General features: G+C 43.5%; 1 protein-coding gene across 5 annotated transcripts in view; it reads left to right on the top strand.

Annotated features, from left to right (window-relative positions):
* Positions 1 to 17,014, top strand: part of CENPC (centromere protein C) — a 250,358-nt gene extending 233,344 nt beyond the window's left edge. For all 5 annotated transcript variants that reach the window (XM_088463308.1, XM_088463309.1, XM_088463307.1 and 2 more), the window contains 2 exons: positions 12,329 to 12,419; positions 16,525 to 17,014. In XM_088463308.1, coding sequence (XP_088319434.1) covers positions 12,329 to 12,419; positions 16,525 to 16,610 — 177 coding nt within the window. In that variant the 3' untranslated portion in view covers positions 16,611 to 17,014. The remainder of the gene's footprint in view (positions 1 to 12,328; positions 12,420 to 16,524) is intronic.
* Positions 17,015 to 17,257: the final 243 nt, after the last annotated feature.

The raw sequence follows: 17,257 nt of genomic DNA, 5'->3' as shown, positions 1-17,257 counted from the left end.
AATGAGACTAAGACATTAATAGAAGGATATGGAGGCAAAGTCTTTAAAAATATTAGTAATAAGTTCAATTACCTAATCATGGGACGTGATGGTGGAGAGTCCAAATGAAAGAAGATGAAGGTGGCCTTTACGAATTAATAAATACCAACTCCAATTCTCCTGAATTTCTTTTTGGTTCTTCTGTTGATTTGAGTGAGGAGCTCCAATCAAGTTTAGTTGAGTCAACCAATCTTCGGTCTAAAGAATCTCCAAGTGATATTGTCTACAAAGATAATTCCGTAGCTCAGGACTCCTCTGACGCATTGGTGCCTATAGTCTTTGATGGAGAAGTACCCCAATACACCACGTTGCTTAAACATGACGACACACTAATGAGAACCGATCTGTCTTGTGGTATCATTTCCACCAACCTTGTCAAGTTTCTCATCATGAACTTCAGAGGAAGAGCTTTGGAGTGGACTAACCAACTTATTGAGTCCAAGGATCCTATCCTACAGGATGTGATGGCTTTCAGTACGGCTCTGATTAAAGAATTTGCTCCTGTGGATCCGACTTCGATTATCTTTTCTGACAAAGGTTCTAGTTTGTCTTCACCATCTTCAGATATCAAACTCAGATGTACCACTTTACTCCCTTTACAAGACAATATGGTACAAGATCTATCAGTCAGGAAGAAGAAAACATCATTTCATAAATCTACAAAGTCCTCATTGAGTCTGAGAAAATAGTTTTCAAGTTTGTGGAGTGTAATTTTTCTGATGTTCTCAAACAAATTTTTTTCAGAGGTAAATTTAGTCAATCTTTCAAGATTCATGAAATATGCTTTGGTGAAAATTTTTTTCAAGGGACCCTTTTTGTATTCCTGGAATTTTTTCTGGAATGAATTCTGGTGCATGTTTTTGGTGTTCGGAGTCCACCCTGAAAGGGGGGGGCGGTACTGTCAGGATGCGGCCTGGGATCGCTTTACTCATCACTGAACTGGTGTCTTAAGGCTCCGAGGCGTTCAGTCGCCAGTTGTAGTGATGGGTTAGGGCTGAGTCTCGGGATCTGCTAGGACTTCCATGTGTGCATCCTGACTTCCGTGTTAGCGGGCATGGGCGCAGCCATGTTGGTTCATCTCACCTGATCAGTGTCCTCCAATGGCAGCCCTGCAGTCTCCCAGCTGATCTCCTGATCCAATGACCAGCTGCCTAAGGGTATTTGGGTTTGACTCCTGCAACAGGAAGTTGCTGATCAACATTACTGTATGACTGCACATAGTCATTCCCTGTGACAACCGTCTCATGTTCCAGAGGCTGTATTACTTTCCTCGGTGTTCCTGGCTTCTTGTGCTTTCCTTAAGACCTCCCTTGTGTTCAATCCTTGTGTCAGTACAATTACAGTACAAGTTCATCCTGTGTGGCTCAAGTCCCACCTCCCTGTATTCAATCCTTGTGTTCAGTACAAGTTCATCCTGTGTGTCTCAAGTCGCACCTCTGTGCATTCAGCCTCCGTGTTCAGTACAAGTTACCATTTCATCCTGTGTCTCTCAAGTCGCACCTCCGTGTATTCAATCCTCGTTTTCAGTATAAATTACAAGTTCATACTGTGTGTCCCTAGTGGCATCCTGGTATACTTTGTCTCCATGTTTCAGCACAAGTTCAGTCTATTCCCCCAGTGCGCCCCAAGTGGCATCTTCGTGTACTTGTTCCTGTGTCTCATATCCAGTACGTCTTCGGAGCATCTCAGCGTATTCAGTCCCAGTGTCTCAGTACTAGCCATTGATTTCTAGTGTACCTTGTGTTAGTTGTTTTCTGTGCATTATTTAAGTCTTCTGCCATACCCAGGTACCTGTCCATAGGGCTGCACCCTGCTCACTTGGTGTGGCAAAAAACAAATTCCAATTGGAGGGGTCACTAGAGAAACAACCAAGTCAGTTAAACTCCGCACCTCTGGGCAGGTCTAGCCAAAATTGGGTTTGGCCGCAATTAGAAGACTTAGCCTGTCACCCTAGTCATTTGCCCACATCTATCCTAACCCCGCGGTTCTTAACCTCATCAGAGGTTTTCCTAGTGCCCGGTTGTGACACACACACATGCCTGGTTAATCAATTGGAAAAAGTCCTCCTTAATTCCCTCACAGATGATGGTTCATTTGGGAGCCCTTCGGGACTCTCACCAGCAGAGAATCTTTCGAACTCCAGAAGAGATCTCCACGCTGCAGCAGCTCGGCGATGCAGGTTCTGGGATCAATGGTGTCCACATTCGACATGGTGGAATGTGCTCAGTTCCATTCCTGGCCCCTGCAGGGGATGATCCTCTCCAGGTGGAACAGATTACCCCACCGGATCAGAGCTCAGACGATGATACTCTCTCCGGAGGTGTGTCTGTCCCTTCCATGGTGGCTACAGACTTCTCATTTAACCAAGGGGTTGCTCCTTTTGTATCCCGGACTGGGTACTCCTAACAACGGACGCCAGTTTCTGGGGATGAGGCGCAGTGACCGGTCAACACACCTTTCAGGGCCGATAGACAACGGTAGAGGCATCCCTGCCCATCAACATATTGGAACTTCGGGCTGTGTCCAGGGCCCTCATGATGACAAAGCACATTCTTCTCAGAAAGCCCGTGCAGCTTCAGTTTCACAATGCCACCACAGTGGCGTACATCAACCATCAAGGAGGCACTCGAATCGGGCAGCAATGACAGAAGTGTCATGCATTCTGACATGGACAAAATCTCATCTCCCGGCCATTTCGGCAGTGTTCATTCCGGGAGTTCTCAATTGGGAAGCTGACTTCCTCAGCCATCACGACGTGCATCCAGGGGAATGATCTCTTCACCAAGAGGTATTTCAACTCCTATTGGACAAATGGGGTCTCCCAGAGGTGGACCTCCATGGCTTTCCGACACAATCACAAGTTACCAGTGTACTGGTCCAGAACAAGAGATGCCGAAGTAAGCCTGGTGGATGCTCTGTCAGTAAAATGGACCTTCCGGTTTGCATACCTATTTCCTCCTGTCTCCTTGCTTCCTTGAGTTCTTCAGAGCAAGACAGAGGCACTGTCCTGCTGGTGGCTCCAGCTTGGCCCAGACATCATTGGTACTCAGATCTTCGGAGTCTCTCCATCGACACTTCGTTCCTGCTACCTCAACGTCCAGACTTCTTGTCTTAGGGTCCTTGCCTTTACCCGGACCTGGATCGTCTGTCTTTGATGGTGTGGCTCTTGAGACATCCCTCCTAAGGTTCAAAGGATTCTCTAGCTCGGTCATCAACACGATGCTTAGAGCGCATAAACCTGCCTCTGCCAGGATCTACCACAGTGTGTCGCATACATATTTCCAGTGGTGTCGTACAAAGGCGTACGACCCTCAGGTGTTTCGAATTTTCAGAATACTGGCATTCCTTCAAGCTGGGTTGGACCTTGGCCTGCACCTGGCCTCGTTGAAAGTGCATGTCTCTGCACTGTCAGTGTGGTTCCAACATGGAATTGCTCCGCTTCCAGATATCCGCTCCTTCCTCCAGGGTGTCCTCCGGATTCAGTCTCCCTTTGTCCCACCAGAGGCTCCTTGGGATTTGGCAGTAGTTCTTCAGGTCCTTCATTTGAACCACTAGATTCAGTGGTTAACAGCTAAGACTCTTTTTTTTTTTTTTTCTTCTGGCCATTGCATCTGCCAGAAGGGCATCAGAATTGGAAGTGCTCTCCTGTCATCCTCCTTTTCTGATATTTCACCAGGACAGGGGTGGTGCTTCGTACTTGCCCTGAGTTCCTACCTAAGGTTGTTGCTAGTTTCCATATTAATCAGGAAATTATAGTACCAGCCTTTCTATCTCCAGACCTCTCGGAAGGAGAGGCCTCTTTGGATGTGGTCCACACCCTCAGGATTTATGTGGACAGTACCAGTTCTCTTCGGAAATCAGACTCCTTGTTTGTGCTCTATGGATTTCACAAGAAGGGATGGCCAGCCAATAAGCAAACATTGGCTAGATGGCTTCGTATGGCAGGCCTGCCTGTGCCGTCTTCTATTAAGGCTCATTCTACTATGTTTATGGGTCCCTCATGGGCAGCTCGCCGTGGTGCCTCGGCTATTCAGCTTTGTAAGGCGGTCACGTGTTCTTCTGTCCAGACCTTTCTAAGGTTCTATGCATTTGATACTTTCACCTCTGAGGATGCTTTCTTTGGCACCAGATTCTCCTCTCCGCACAGGAGCGTCCCCACCCTTAAAATGACTGCTTTAGGATATCCCCAATGTCTCCCTGTGGAGACTATGGACCCTGAAGAAGAAAATGAGTTATGGTAAGAACTTGCCTTTGTTAACTCTTTTTCTTCAAAGTCCATAAACCACAGGGCTCCTGCCCTGACGCACCTGGCTTCATATGGGCGATATTGCTGGTCACCGATTTCCCGTCTTTTCTTTGAGTGTTTCTTGAGTGTACCAGTTTTCCTTCTCTTATCCTCCTCCGGCCTTTGGCTTATTACCAACTGAGGTGCCTCTGGGGCGGGGTATGGGGAGAGTAGACCCAGTGCATCCTGGGAGCTAAAGCTTTAACTGCCTGGTGCCCGGATTGGTTCCCATCGCCTACACCCCAAGTTCTCCCTGTGGACTTCGAAGAAAGAGAGTTAACAAAGGTAAGTTCTTACCATAACTCTCATCTTCCCTGGGGTAATGGTTCTATGTAAGAAGGAGGAGAATATTGGATTTGATACGCTTATTTGTTTTATTTCACGTAAGGGCACATTTCAAAAGGATGAAGTGTTGATGACCATTTTTAAGCTTTGTATACCTCACAAAGTGGTGTTAAAAGAATGTTACAGTACTTACTACACTATAAACTTTTCATCTAATTGTTTTTATTACATGTAAATACAATAAGGTTTACAGAGAATCGCATGTGAATTGAAAGTGGACTCTGAATTAGTTATATTATGCTCCTGATCAAACCTCCATGTTTCTTATATTGCATATTATATTATTATTCTTTATTATGGACCAGGTAGTAGTTTAATATATTGTACTGTGTTTAAGTGGTACAGCTCTACTACCTGGTCTTCGTTCCCTAATCTGAGAAGCACTGAACAGTTTAACAGCATTCCTTGCAGTTTTAGTCTGAACAAAGGTTTTTTGTATTCACCCATCTAGCACAAGAGTGTGCTTTACTTTACAGTAATTTATACATCTATGTTGTGCTGTATTGAACTGTTGAGCATGTTTGTTTTGAGTATGTAAATGTACTGTGATGGAATGTTGTATCAATTGATGCAAAGATTAAAATAATAGACTCAAAAAAGGGGAAAGTGGAACATCTATTACAAAGATTTTTAATGTGGAAGAGAAACAATTTTGGATATAGAAACAATAAAAGGGAGCATATTAAAGAGGATATTAAAGTTTGCTTGGAACTGAAAGCCAGACTGGATAAAAACATAAATAAATAAATGCATGAAAAATTCCAACCACAACACTATTAACTAAGCAGTTTGTTTGTGGTTTGTGCAACTATGAAGCGTATGGGCCTTTTTTTTTGTGTGAAAACATGTTAGTTTACTGCCCATGTGACTTTATAGCTAATGCAGGCCGGGTGAGGACTTTCAAATATTCACACTGTAGCATAGAGAAATTCAATGAGAAGAATTATCAGGAGCTCATACAGTACATAAAAAAAAATCAATCCAGTTATTTAACGGATTTATGTATGCATTTCTGACAAAACTGGCCTGAACTGGAATTCACTACCTAACCAGCTGCTCCTGGTTTTGATGTCTGCAAAGAACAAGTCACTGTGATGGTATGGACAATTGTTAGTAGGCATCATACATCGAAGAGCCAAAAGTCATGGGATGGATGCCTAGTATTATATATGACTCCCCTCTAGCCTGGTGAAGTGCAGCTGCTGAACGTTCCATCGATTCCACAAGTGGACGGAAGACCCATAGCTTCCCACAGCTCCCTGATATTTGTAGGTGCAGGATCATGAGTGTGAATGGACCTCTCCACCAAGTCCCATAAATGCTCGATTGGGTTTTTGTTGGGCAGATGTGGTGGCCACACCACTATCCAGACTGCTCTTTGAACCAATTCTGGACAACTTGGGTCTGATGACATGGTGCATTATTCTGCTGGATTATTCCATCGTTGTGGGGGTACATGAAATCCCTGAAGGGCTGCAATTGATCCTCAATCAATGCAATGTAGCAGTTACCTGTCAATGATGTGTTCAGGCGGACCAGCGGACTCAACTCATGCCACGTAAACACACCCCACACCATTATGGAACCACCACCAGACTTTACTATGCCTTGTTCACAACTGGGGTCCATAACCTCATGGAATCTGCACCGCACCCGAACCCTACCATCAGCCCCAAACAACTGGAACCGTGACTAATTGGACTACACCACATGTTGCAAGTCCTCTATGGTCCAATTAGTGATGTCATGAGCCAGTGGCGTCGGGCTAACAGATGCACTCTGGTGGGTCTTCTGCTGCCATGTCCAATAGAAGATAAAGAATGCTGCACTGACCTTCTGGATATGCTTATCGTACCTCCTGCATCGAATGTGGATTTGATTTGAGTCAGTGTTGCTTATCTGTTACCATGCACAATTCTGGCCAGACGCAGCTCGTCACGGTCAGCACTTGTTGTCGGCCACTACACTGCCCACAGCCTTCCATGAGGTATTCCCGGTACACACGTGACACCGTAGATCGAGGAATGTTGAATGTCTGCACCGCTTCGGAAATGGAATGCCCCATCTATCGGGCACCCACTATCACGTCCTGTTCGAACTCCAATAATTCATGTCACCTTGCCATGAGTAGTCTAGCCCGGTGTTCAAACTGACTCATGAAATGTCAGATCGCAACTGATGCAGGTCTGGGCATTTCCAAGACATCGCGGTACGATGACTACATCTACCATTACCTTTACATACTGCTATCCCATAACTTTTAGCAATTCAATGTACTTTACCATTGCCGATGGTGAGAAAATCTATGTTTTAAGAACATTCATTTCTTCCATTATACAATAAATAGTAAAACAATTGCTGGATTCTGAAATATTTTACGACTGGTATGCTAATGATTTTATACAAAATGTAAAAAAGAACAGAGAACCTGAGTGTTTTACTTTTTATAGACAATTTACATTGATAGTGACTTTAATGTAAAAGTTCTGTCTTCAAACATTACTACTCTTCTCCAATCAATGGATCAAAGCATTTTGGAGAAGTTGAATGGGATTTACAAAAACAAGTTTTTTTTTTTTCTTTCCATTTGCTGTTAGTAGTGGACAATGAATATATTGTAGCTTTTTCGAAAACTCAATCTTAAGGTTTGCTCATACGTTTCCAAATTCTTGGAATACGGAGCAGGATGGCAAAACTGGTTGGAAGAAATTATTGGCAAGAGAAATGGAAGCATAGGTGCATGTTCAAGTTTAACATGTTTAGAAACACTTCCAGGTTTTTCTGATGCTTAAGCATGATTAGGCAGTGACACTGTTCTCTGTGCCAAATTGTTAATGATGTTGAAATTGTGGTTTCTGTCAAAGACAAACAGGCGAGCTCTGTTAGGGACAATATAGATAATGAGGAAGAAGATTATATGAAAAAGAGACTTGCGCGTACCGAGGATTTTACAGCATGGTGTGAGCGGCGATCAAATTTTATTGCTAAAAAGAATGAGAGATCTGGTGGCAAAAAACTTAATCAACTTTGTTTAAAAGGAAAAATTTTTTTATTTGTACTGTACAGTCTAGTCTTGGTTTCCTTATTTTCTGTTTTATTCACTGATGAAATTTTATATTTGAAAGTATATTGTGAGTGACCATACCAACACTCAATGACCCAGTGTCTAGGAAGTGATCAGAGTAGTGCAGGGAGAGAATTGGGCATAGGGCCCTGCTTGGTAGAGCTTACAGACTAGGGGAGGGGTGCAATGAGTGGTAGGTGAACGAGGAAGAGATGAGAAGTGAGGGCAGAGAGAAAAGAGTGTGATGAGAGCTGTTGGGCATTAATGAAGAGGAACATTTTTAATACCACGCTGGCTGGTAGACCATTTATAGTGCTGGGGAGTGAATTCATGAGAAAGGGAGCAACACAGGAGAAATTTTGGACTCAGGAATGGGATCAGATAACCAGCCCAAATGCAGTGTATACCTAGATGAGATCAGAGGTGTAGGAAGTAGATGAATTATTAGATTAGGTATTTTGAATGTTACAGTTAAGAGCTTAGTCTGGATTCTGTATGGAAAGGGAGGGAGCCAGTGAAGGATTCAAAGAAGTGGAGAGGTTGAATCAGTTACAAGACACGATGATTAGATGAACTGCAGTATTGAGGATAGATGTAAGAAAGGAAAGTCATGAGAGAGGAAAACAAGAAAGTAAGAGGTGGGTGTAGTACATAGAGGGTATGACAAGGGCACGAATAAGAGATTTGGGAGCATAAGTGAGGAGAGGTCATATTCCTAGATATTGTGGAAATGGCAGAATTGGCATGAATGTGGAGGGTAAAGGAGAGTAAGGAGTCAAGAGTGACTCCCAAGCAGCAGACTCGAGGGACAGGAGAGTATGGTGTTGGCAAAGTGGTGTTGGCAAAGAGATAAGTGGGAAGGAAAAGCTGTTCTGAAATAAGGGGAAACGAGTTAAGTTTAAGATAAAGTGTTGAGACGATGACAGAGGTAGAGGAGAGAAAGTTGGAGATAAGATAGAGAAGGAAATGTCTGGGGAGGAATGATAGATTTCAGTGTTCTTCCCCCGGCTGTTTTCTGCGGGCGCATCGCCCGGCAGAAACAGCCTGTCGCCCCCGGCACTTTTCCCCGCCGTCCTCCGCTGTGGAACGCTGGCCTCTGAAGTGACCGGAGGCCAAAAAAAGCCTCCGATCGCTTCAGAGGCCAGCGTTCCCAGTGATGCACTGCGCGGGTGATGTCATGACGTCACCCGCGACGTGAGGAGCCTGCCCCGCGCGCCTGCTGGATCTAGTTAGATCCAGTCAGCGTGAGGCAGCGGGAGCGGCCAGCAAGTAAAGGTAAGTGCTGGGCTGGGGCCAGGACCAGTCTGGGGGCACTATTTAAACCTTTGGGCACTGCATAAGGGACACTATTAAACCTGGGGGCACTGCATAAGGGGCCAGCCTGGGGGCACTACTTCAGCCAGAGGGCAATGCATAAGGGCAAAGTTAAACTACAGGGGGCAATGCATAAAGTGGAAAACTACAGGGGGCACTGTATAATGGGCACTTTTGACTGAGAGCCAGTGGGGAAGCAGCCTGAGACCTGTCGGGCTGGATTGGTAAGGGAGATACCCCTTTTCCCGGCACGTGCACAATTGCGAATGCTCCCACCCGGCTACTTTTGGATGTCACACGGCTGGAAAAAAATTTCTGGGGAGAACACTGGATTTGAATATCAGCATAATGTTTGTATTGAAAGCCCAAAGAGATAATGAGATCTCCAAGGTAGGAGCTGTATAAAGAGAAGAGGACTAAGGACAAATCCTTGGGAAAGGCTAACAGGACGAGGGAGAGATAGACAGCGAAGGAGCTGTTAAAAAATTGCAGGGACAGCCATGAGAGGACAGTGGGCCTGATTCAGACCCATTGGCTAAGCTGCGTTCGCTCGTAGCCTGCCGATGTTTGCAATCTGCGCATACATACAAGACGCAGTGCGCGAACCAGTCGATACGATCGGGAATCGTGCACTCGTAGTACACAGACTGGATGCTACTTTGAGTGACAGAATGGGCCGTTTGTGGGTGGTAACAGGGGAAGGTGCCTGTGAACAGGGGAGTGGTGCTGCGAACGCAGGCGTGTCTGACTGTCAAAATGGAGTTTTATGGGTGTGCATTATTAGCAAAGATGTGTCATTGTACACGTCACTTGGTTGTATTTTACACTGAAGTGCTTGCGGTAGGGTAGAGTCAGTCACAAGCGCTGCGTTCGCTTCCGATGGTACTCGATGTACCAATGGTTACATACACTTCCTGGAGATGACGTGCGTTAGTTGGCGTCTTAAGACATGCTGATGGGCGTCTACATACACAAAGCGATCGCACGACAAGACATAGTGTGCGTGCTTATGTCTTGCCGTGCGATCGCCTGCTATGCCGTCACTAAGCCGAATTTGCATACGCTGGGAGCGAGCTAATGCATCTAGCTAACGGGTCTGAATCAGGCCCAGTGTCACAAAGCTCAAGAAAGTGGAGGGTTTGATGGTGACATGGATGATTATATGAGGAGTGGACATACCAGTGGAGGGATACAGAGCGGATCTGTAATACGAGAGCATAAAGGATGTCAGAGAATGAGACAGATTTTTTTCACAGTTCTGTTGTGCTGAACTTTTTTTTGGGAGGTTGTGGGTCATTGTAGAGTGCGAGGGTTGGGGTGAGGATGGTTGTTGATTTGAGTAATTACCGGATCAATGATGGAAATAAAGGTGAAGTTTAAGGAAAGTAGCCAGAACAGGAAAGGGAGGAGTTGCGGGGTACATGTCAAGGAAGAGGGAAAAAGAGTAAGGACTCAAGGCATCAAGGTTGCGACGTGTGAGAGTAGTCTTCGGAGAGGGTATGGTGGAGTAAGGGAGAGAGACTGAGATGATGTGATTATCAGAAAGAGGTAAGGGGAAGTTGCTGATTTCAGCAATAACACAGTAATGGGAAAAAATTAAATCTTATAGTTTGACTACTGGAGTGAGAAGGGGAGGAGGACCATTCAGTAATGCTATGGGGCAATGACTCAATTTGTGCAATCAAGACAAAGAATGAAACCACACTTCCATAGTGCTGGTTGCCAGGAAGAGCCCACCATGTGTTTGCCTAATTTTTTTGTTGAAGGTCAAAGTCATCTTATTTGTTCTCTCCCTGTTTATTTGCATCACACTTTTCCCTCTGGATTGGGACTGAGTATAACTGACTCCAAAATTGGGATTACAGCGGGGGAAAGACAAGAATTTCAGTGATAAATTCATAAGTGAACAGATTCCTACAGCCTACAGTATATTCAAAAACTTCTTTCTGTGCTTCAAGTATTCAGCTTAATCATAGTCCTCACAAAAAAATTCAAAGAAAAGAGATGGAATGGAAAAACAAGAGTAGCAAGTTTATTATTATCATCCAATAAAATACAAAAATATGTAGAAAATTACATCACATAATACTATATAGAAACAGCCTTCGCACCTGAATTCATTTTCCAATATGTGAAGCAAATGTGATCACCGGCACTGTGTTCTTGCAATGCAATCAGTCATCCAGATGTCTCGTTTGGTGGATTTGCTTATCTGGAGGTAAATTAGTTTTAATCCCTGGACCTTTCTTTGTGGCTTTTTTGGAATAATTCCAAGTAAAGTCAATATTTAAATAACTGAAAGAAGAACTTCTGATCTTGAGCCCGAGTCTTCATTGCGACTCGTGGTCTTTTCAATCCGCATATCTCACTTTCATTTGGGGAGTATAAGAGTTACTGAGGATGGCCAAGAAGAAATGATAAACAGGTGTGGTATTTTAGGTCGACAGTGACCATCTCGATGATCATCATGGCTACATGGATGGCATGTCGACATGATAGAATGTCGGCCTAATGTCCCTGGTGGTGCAGCGGTCACTTACCTGATATTTTGTGTAAGTGGTTTCTCACTGAACTACTGTATATTTGCTCCTCTGTATTTTAAAGTATAGGGGATACCCCTAGAGTGTGTAACAGGCAGCAGTCCACAGGAGCGCTCCAAAACAAATTTTTCTAATCTTTTATTGAAAGAAACTCAGCACAGCATATACGTATATATGGCCAACAATGGCTCACATAAAACATAATGAGTGTGAATAACCACGCAAGTACAATGAACAAGCTATCAAACCAAATACCTGCACATAACCATAGAGAATCTTGCCATAATCTCACAGTATATTGCTGATTTAAGTGAAAAATCTATAACATTTTTAAAAAATGGTGCAAAAGGAAATACAATACAACAAAAAAGGGCGAAAAGATCTGTGGCGATTACTGTATCATTGGAAGGAGGAGAGGTAATGTACATGCCATAATCTGAGGTCTCCTTAAAACTTACAATTTTTTTTGTAGGCTCCTACAGCCACCTGTATACCCCATGGTTGCAGTGTCCCAAATAAAATAGTCCTTTTTTTATATATTGTTTGTTTTCAGACATCTTAAAAATTACCTGTTTTATTTAAGACCTTTGTTGTGCTGTTTTCAACAGATACTGCTATTGCCTTGAATATTTAGAATATTCTGTCCTAGTTTATTAGCGATGAAAAATTATCTGAACTACTGTCATTTTTTTATTCATTTATAGTTGTTTTTTAATAAAAGTTTCCTTTTTTTTTTTTTAGACTTATTATGTTGCCAATGGTCTGGTGAAACTAACTCTTCACAAGTCATTTTACACCTTGAAAACTGGAGATATATTTTTCATTCCACCAGGTAAATGGTCTGTACACAGTAGACTGGTGTGTCCTCATATGCTGTGGCTCCAGTCGCTGCATATAGTCCTTCTTGGCAAGCCAAGTCCCAGCGCGCAGAGGATTCTGCTAGTCCACTTTTTTTTCTACCAAAATGTGCATCTTATTTACAGAAATAAAACAACTGGGATTGACAAAACTATATTGCTGAGGGTAAATCTACTAAAGTGAGAGTTTTTAGAAGTGAGTTTTAGAAGAGATGTTGCCCATAGCAACCAATCAGATTCTAGCTATTCTCTTCTAGAAGGTGCTAGTTAAATGTTAAGTATTGGTAAGGGTAACTATTGCGCTCCCCCTTGTGGTGTATTGATACTGTCTTGTGTTTTGCTAAATAATTGAGGTTCTCTACTGGTTAATCAGTATTGACATGCATTTATTGTGGGGATATATGCTCATATAAGCAGATACCGCTGGTCAAAATAACACAATAATAATGCTACAATGTGGTAATCACAATAAAAACACTATTGATACGCACACACAATGAAATAATGGTGCAGTAAAGGCAATGGTAGTAAATTGTCTCTTAAAAGTGTTTGAAGATGTTAAGACACTGGTGTGGAATTGACAGGTGGCGTCCCAACCTGTATTGGTCCTATTCGGTAGCTTCCGATGAAAACCATGAAACAGACCACCTTATTAACATCAGGTACAGAAACAAGCGGTTTCTACCACTGTGGAAGCTGTAAAGCCTGTCAAACAACAGGACATAGAAGCACACAACCCACCACGTCCATAATATCACCCAGCAACAACAAAGAATTCATCATCAAAAACAACATGACATGCAATACGAAAGGGGTAATCTACGTAATAAAATGCCTGTGTCCCAAATTATATGTGGGAAGAACCATAAGACCCTTAAAAACGCGTATTTGCGAACATATACGGAACATACAAAAAGGATCAGAAGATCACCCCCTTGCTATTCATTACAAAAAGATGCATCAATCAACAGAATTATACGGCATAAAAAGAGTAAAACATAACTGGAAGGGAGGAGACTACACTTTATTAATAAATAAAGAAGAGTTAAGATGTATGACAGAATTAGAGATCCTGGCCCCAAAAGGCCTAAATCTAGATAACGAGGTCAGATCTATAGTCTGCAATATTTGATCTCTACCCCACATCCACAACATAGCATCACCCAGTGTAAAGCCCCTGATTTACCCACAGCAAACATTCCATCCTTGACAGACAAAGAATTTAAAGATGAATATAGTATAGATACCAAATCATCACGCAACAAAATCTCCATCCTTGACATATAAGGAATTGAAAGATACACAGAGTACATATGCAAAATCACCATCATTTATGAAATTAAATGTCTACCATACGGTTTATTATGTACTGGAACAATAACATAAATAGAATGAACATTGGAAATAGGTTCACATCTGTTTTAATGTCCATATAATGGAACCCATTCCAAAATGGCCAATTAACCTGGTCCACACTGAATAAACTACAACAAAATGGCGATTGTGAGACACCTTATGTAATCCTACACCCTCCAGCAGGAAACTATGAACCAATCACAAGAAACAAGTTCCTAAAAATAAAGGAAAGATCACTCGACATGATACCACACCCCCAGAGGATGGTCTAAGGGCCGAAACGCGTCGGGACTACAGACTGAGAACCGGTATAACACTATTGCATGGTTACCCCACACCTACTCATCACGTGACCCTACCAGACACTAGAGTGCGCTCTATCCGGAAGTTCAAAGAAGCCGGACCATACAGCGCTGCAATATTTGGAAACATTTGGAGACCACCTGACAGCAGCCGACACGTAGGAGAGGAAGGCACAGCAATTACGCGGTGAACCATAGCCGGGAACACCGCCAACCCTGCTGCACCAACCACAGACCTCCGCTTCAGGGCGACGCCCAGCGGACCACCAGGACCAGGTGAGCCGTTTGCTGCGTCCCTGGCGGGAAGCCTGTATTACTCCAGATGGACAGCTATCAGAAGTCCCCACTTACCAGGTACTGTGCACTTGTGACTCTTATCATAAGTGCTAGCATAAAAGACTTTCTTTTGAATAGGAAGCTACCGAATAGGACCAATACAGTTTGGGACGCCACCTGTCAATTCCACACCAGTGACTGAACATCTTCAAACACTTAAGAGACGATTTACTGCCATTGCCTTGACTGCACCATTATTTCATTGTGTGTGCGTACCATCAATAGTGTTTTTATTGTGATTACCACATTGCAGCATTATTATTGTGTTATTTTGACCAGCAGCATCTGCTTATATGAGCATATATCCCCACAATAAATGCATGTCAATACTGATTAACCAGTAGAGAACCTCATTTATTTAGCAAAACAGAGACTTGTGTCCGGCGGTTCAAATCCCGACAGCGGCAGGCCAACACGGCTGAAAATGCTGATCGTCCCCAGGTAAGTATGAACTAACCTAACCCTCCTTATGGGTGCCTAACCCTAACCTTCCCCCCAGTGCCTAACCCTAATCCCCCCTCTAAGTGCCTAAACCTAACCCCCCCCGCCGCCTAAACCGAAGTCCTTCGGGGAGGTGCCTAACCCTAAGTCCCCCCCGGGGGTGCCTAACCCTAACCCTTCCTCCCCCTAGCCTAACCTTCCGGGGGGTGCCTAACCCTAAGTCCCCCCCCGGGAGCCCTAAACCTAACCCTACTCCCCCCGCGCTGCTGTCCGCAGCGGCGCCCGGCATCACTTTGATCGGTCTCCCGGCGTCTGTAAAATGACCGACGTCTACATCTACATCATATCACCCTCGCCGGGATATGACAGCCGGGAAGCCGGCTGTGGGTATAATGTCAGCCGGCTTCCCGATTGCATACCTTGTTAGGTAGCAACCACCCTGGCATTTTTCAGTTAGGTTCCACATACTCCGCAAAGACCAATTCCTTGCTTCTTATATCTCTTAACAGTGCACTCCTCTCCCTGCTCCTAAATTTGGTGAACTGAAAGTATTGCATATGGAACTGTGGGCCTGATTCAGACCCACTCGCGAGCGGCTGTCCGCTCGCAAGTGGGTCGATGGTCTGCACAGAGCATGTGCACGACGGAGGGAGCTCCGTCGTGCGCATGCGCCAGACACGACGAGCGAAGGACTTTCCTTCGCTCGTTGTGTCCGATCAAAGGGGGCGTGCTGTCAATGTTGATTGACAGCACGCCCCCTTTGGTGGGCGTGCCGGGGGCGTGCCTCCCTGACGGGGGCGTTCCCACGGGAACGCCTCCCGTCAGAAGCCGGCCCACTGACATCACTAGTGATGTCGGTGGGAGTGATTTTGGCTCTGATAGAGCCAAAATCACTCCGGAGCTTGCGGTTGAAAACCTCAACCGCAGGCTCCGGCTCGCAATTTCGATGGTCGCGATGGTCACGACCATCGCGGCCATCAAAATGCACGCTCGTATAGCCTGTGGGTGGTGACCCACAGCTATACGAGCGTCCAGGAGGACGCTCCATGAAAATGGAGCCCGGCCCTCATTCAGAGCGTGCGCTCTGCTCAGAGCGTACGGCTCTGAATGAGGGCCTGTGTTTGTCTTAGAAGCATCTTAGTAATAACAAATAGGATTTTAGAGATTTTCATTATATTTTTGTCATTGTTTGTAAAGGTATTTTATTTTGTAAATACGTGTAGGCCCCTTTTGTCCCCTTTTTATTGGTCTCTAGAATTCAGTCAATTTAAATTACTATTGCATAGTTTTAAAGGATGTATCAGATTAACTATATTACTATAACTATAATTATATTATAGAGGACACACCTGTCCAAATTAACGAGTCGAATGTATGAGAAAGTCCACCTCACTGACACCCTAGAGAAGTTATATTCTATATTGTATCAGCTAATTCCAGTATTTTGATTAACGCTGATTGGGTGGCTGCCAGAAGTAAAATCCATCATTGATGGTGGGGCAGAGGTGTGTTTATATCTAGAATAGAAAAGTTAAATTGGGTTCAAGTCTGCTTTAATGTAACCCTAGATTTTCATATTTCTAGCTAATAAGATAATCGCAAGGTACAAGTTTTTAGTAGTGTAAACTTTATTTTTAACCTCCAGGTAATGCGCACACTATAAGGAACCTACAGAAAGAGGAAGCTGTGCTTACTTTCACCATCATCTCTCTTTCTGGTGTGAATCCATGATGAGCAAACTGAAGACACAGAAGTTGTTTTATATACAGATTTTACTGATTTTGTATGAAAAGTTCAGCTTTAATGTTAATACTAAACAAGTTTATATTATTGTGTAAAGTTAAACAGTTTTGTCATTTTCATGTTACAGTTTTATTGTTTTTCTATGCTCCTTCGCTTGATTTTATTTGACAACTTTTAAGATCAGTACTTCGGTATTAATGGAATGATTGCATATTACTTGAAAACAATAGGTACATTTTATATACCACAAGTCAAAAGCAATCGGACCACATATTTGCAAAATAGATCCAATTGTTAATGGATAATTTAGATAAAAAAAAAAAAAATTACAAAAAATATGGCCATTGTTACCTTTTACTTTCCTAATGTTTTTCTTATTTAAGCATTAAAGAGTCGCCTTTTAAAAGTTGCTTTGTTTTTCAGCCTTACCTTTTTCAGAATCAACTGGCTGATGACCAGTTGAATATGATCCCATATAAGCAAGTGTCACACAGTTTTTAAATGCTGCATTCAAATACTAAATAAGGACTCTACATTCAATAGGAGCAATAGGATTTTGGTTCTGACCTGATAAATCCTTTTCTCTGATTCCATAGGAAACACTGGAAAACACTAGGGGCTATAGCTGGTGCTGG

This window comes from Taudactylus pleione, unplaced genomic scaffold (assembly GCF_031769625.1).
Source record: "Taudactylus pleione unplaced genomic scaffold, aTauple2 ptg001339l, whole genome shotgun sequence".
Taxonomy (NCBI): domain Eukaryota; kingdom Metazoa; phylum Chordata; class Amphibia; order Anura; family Myobatrachidae; genus Taudactylus; species Taudactylus pleione.
The sequence above is the reverse complement of the archived record's forward strand: the minus strand, read 5'-3'. Positions and strand labels throughout refer to the sequence as shown.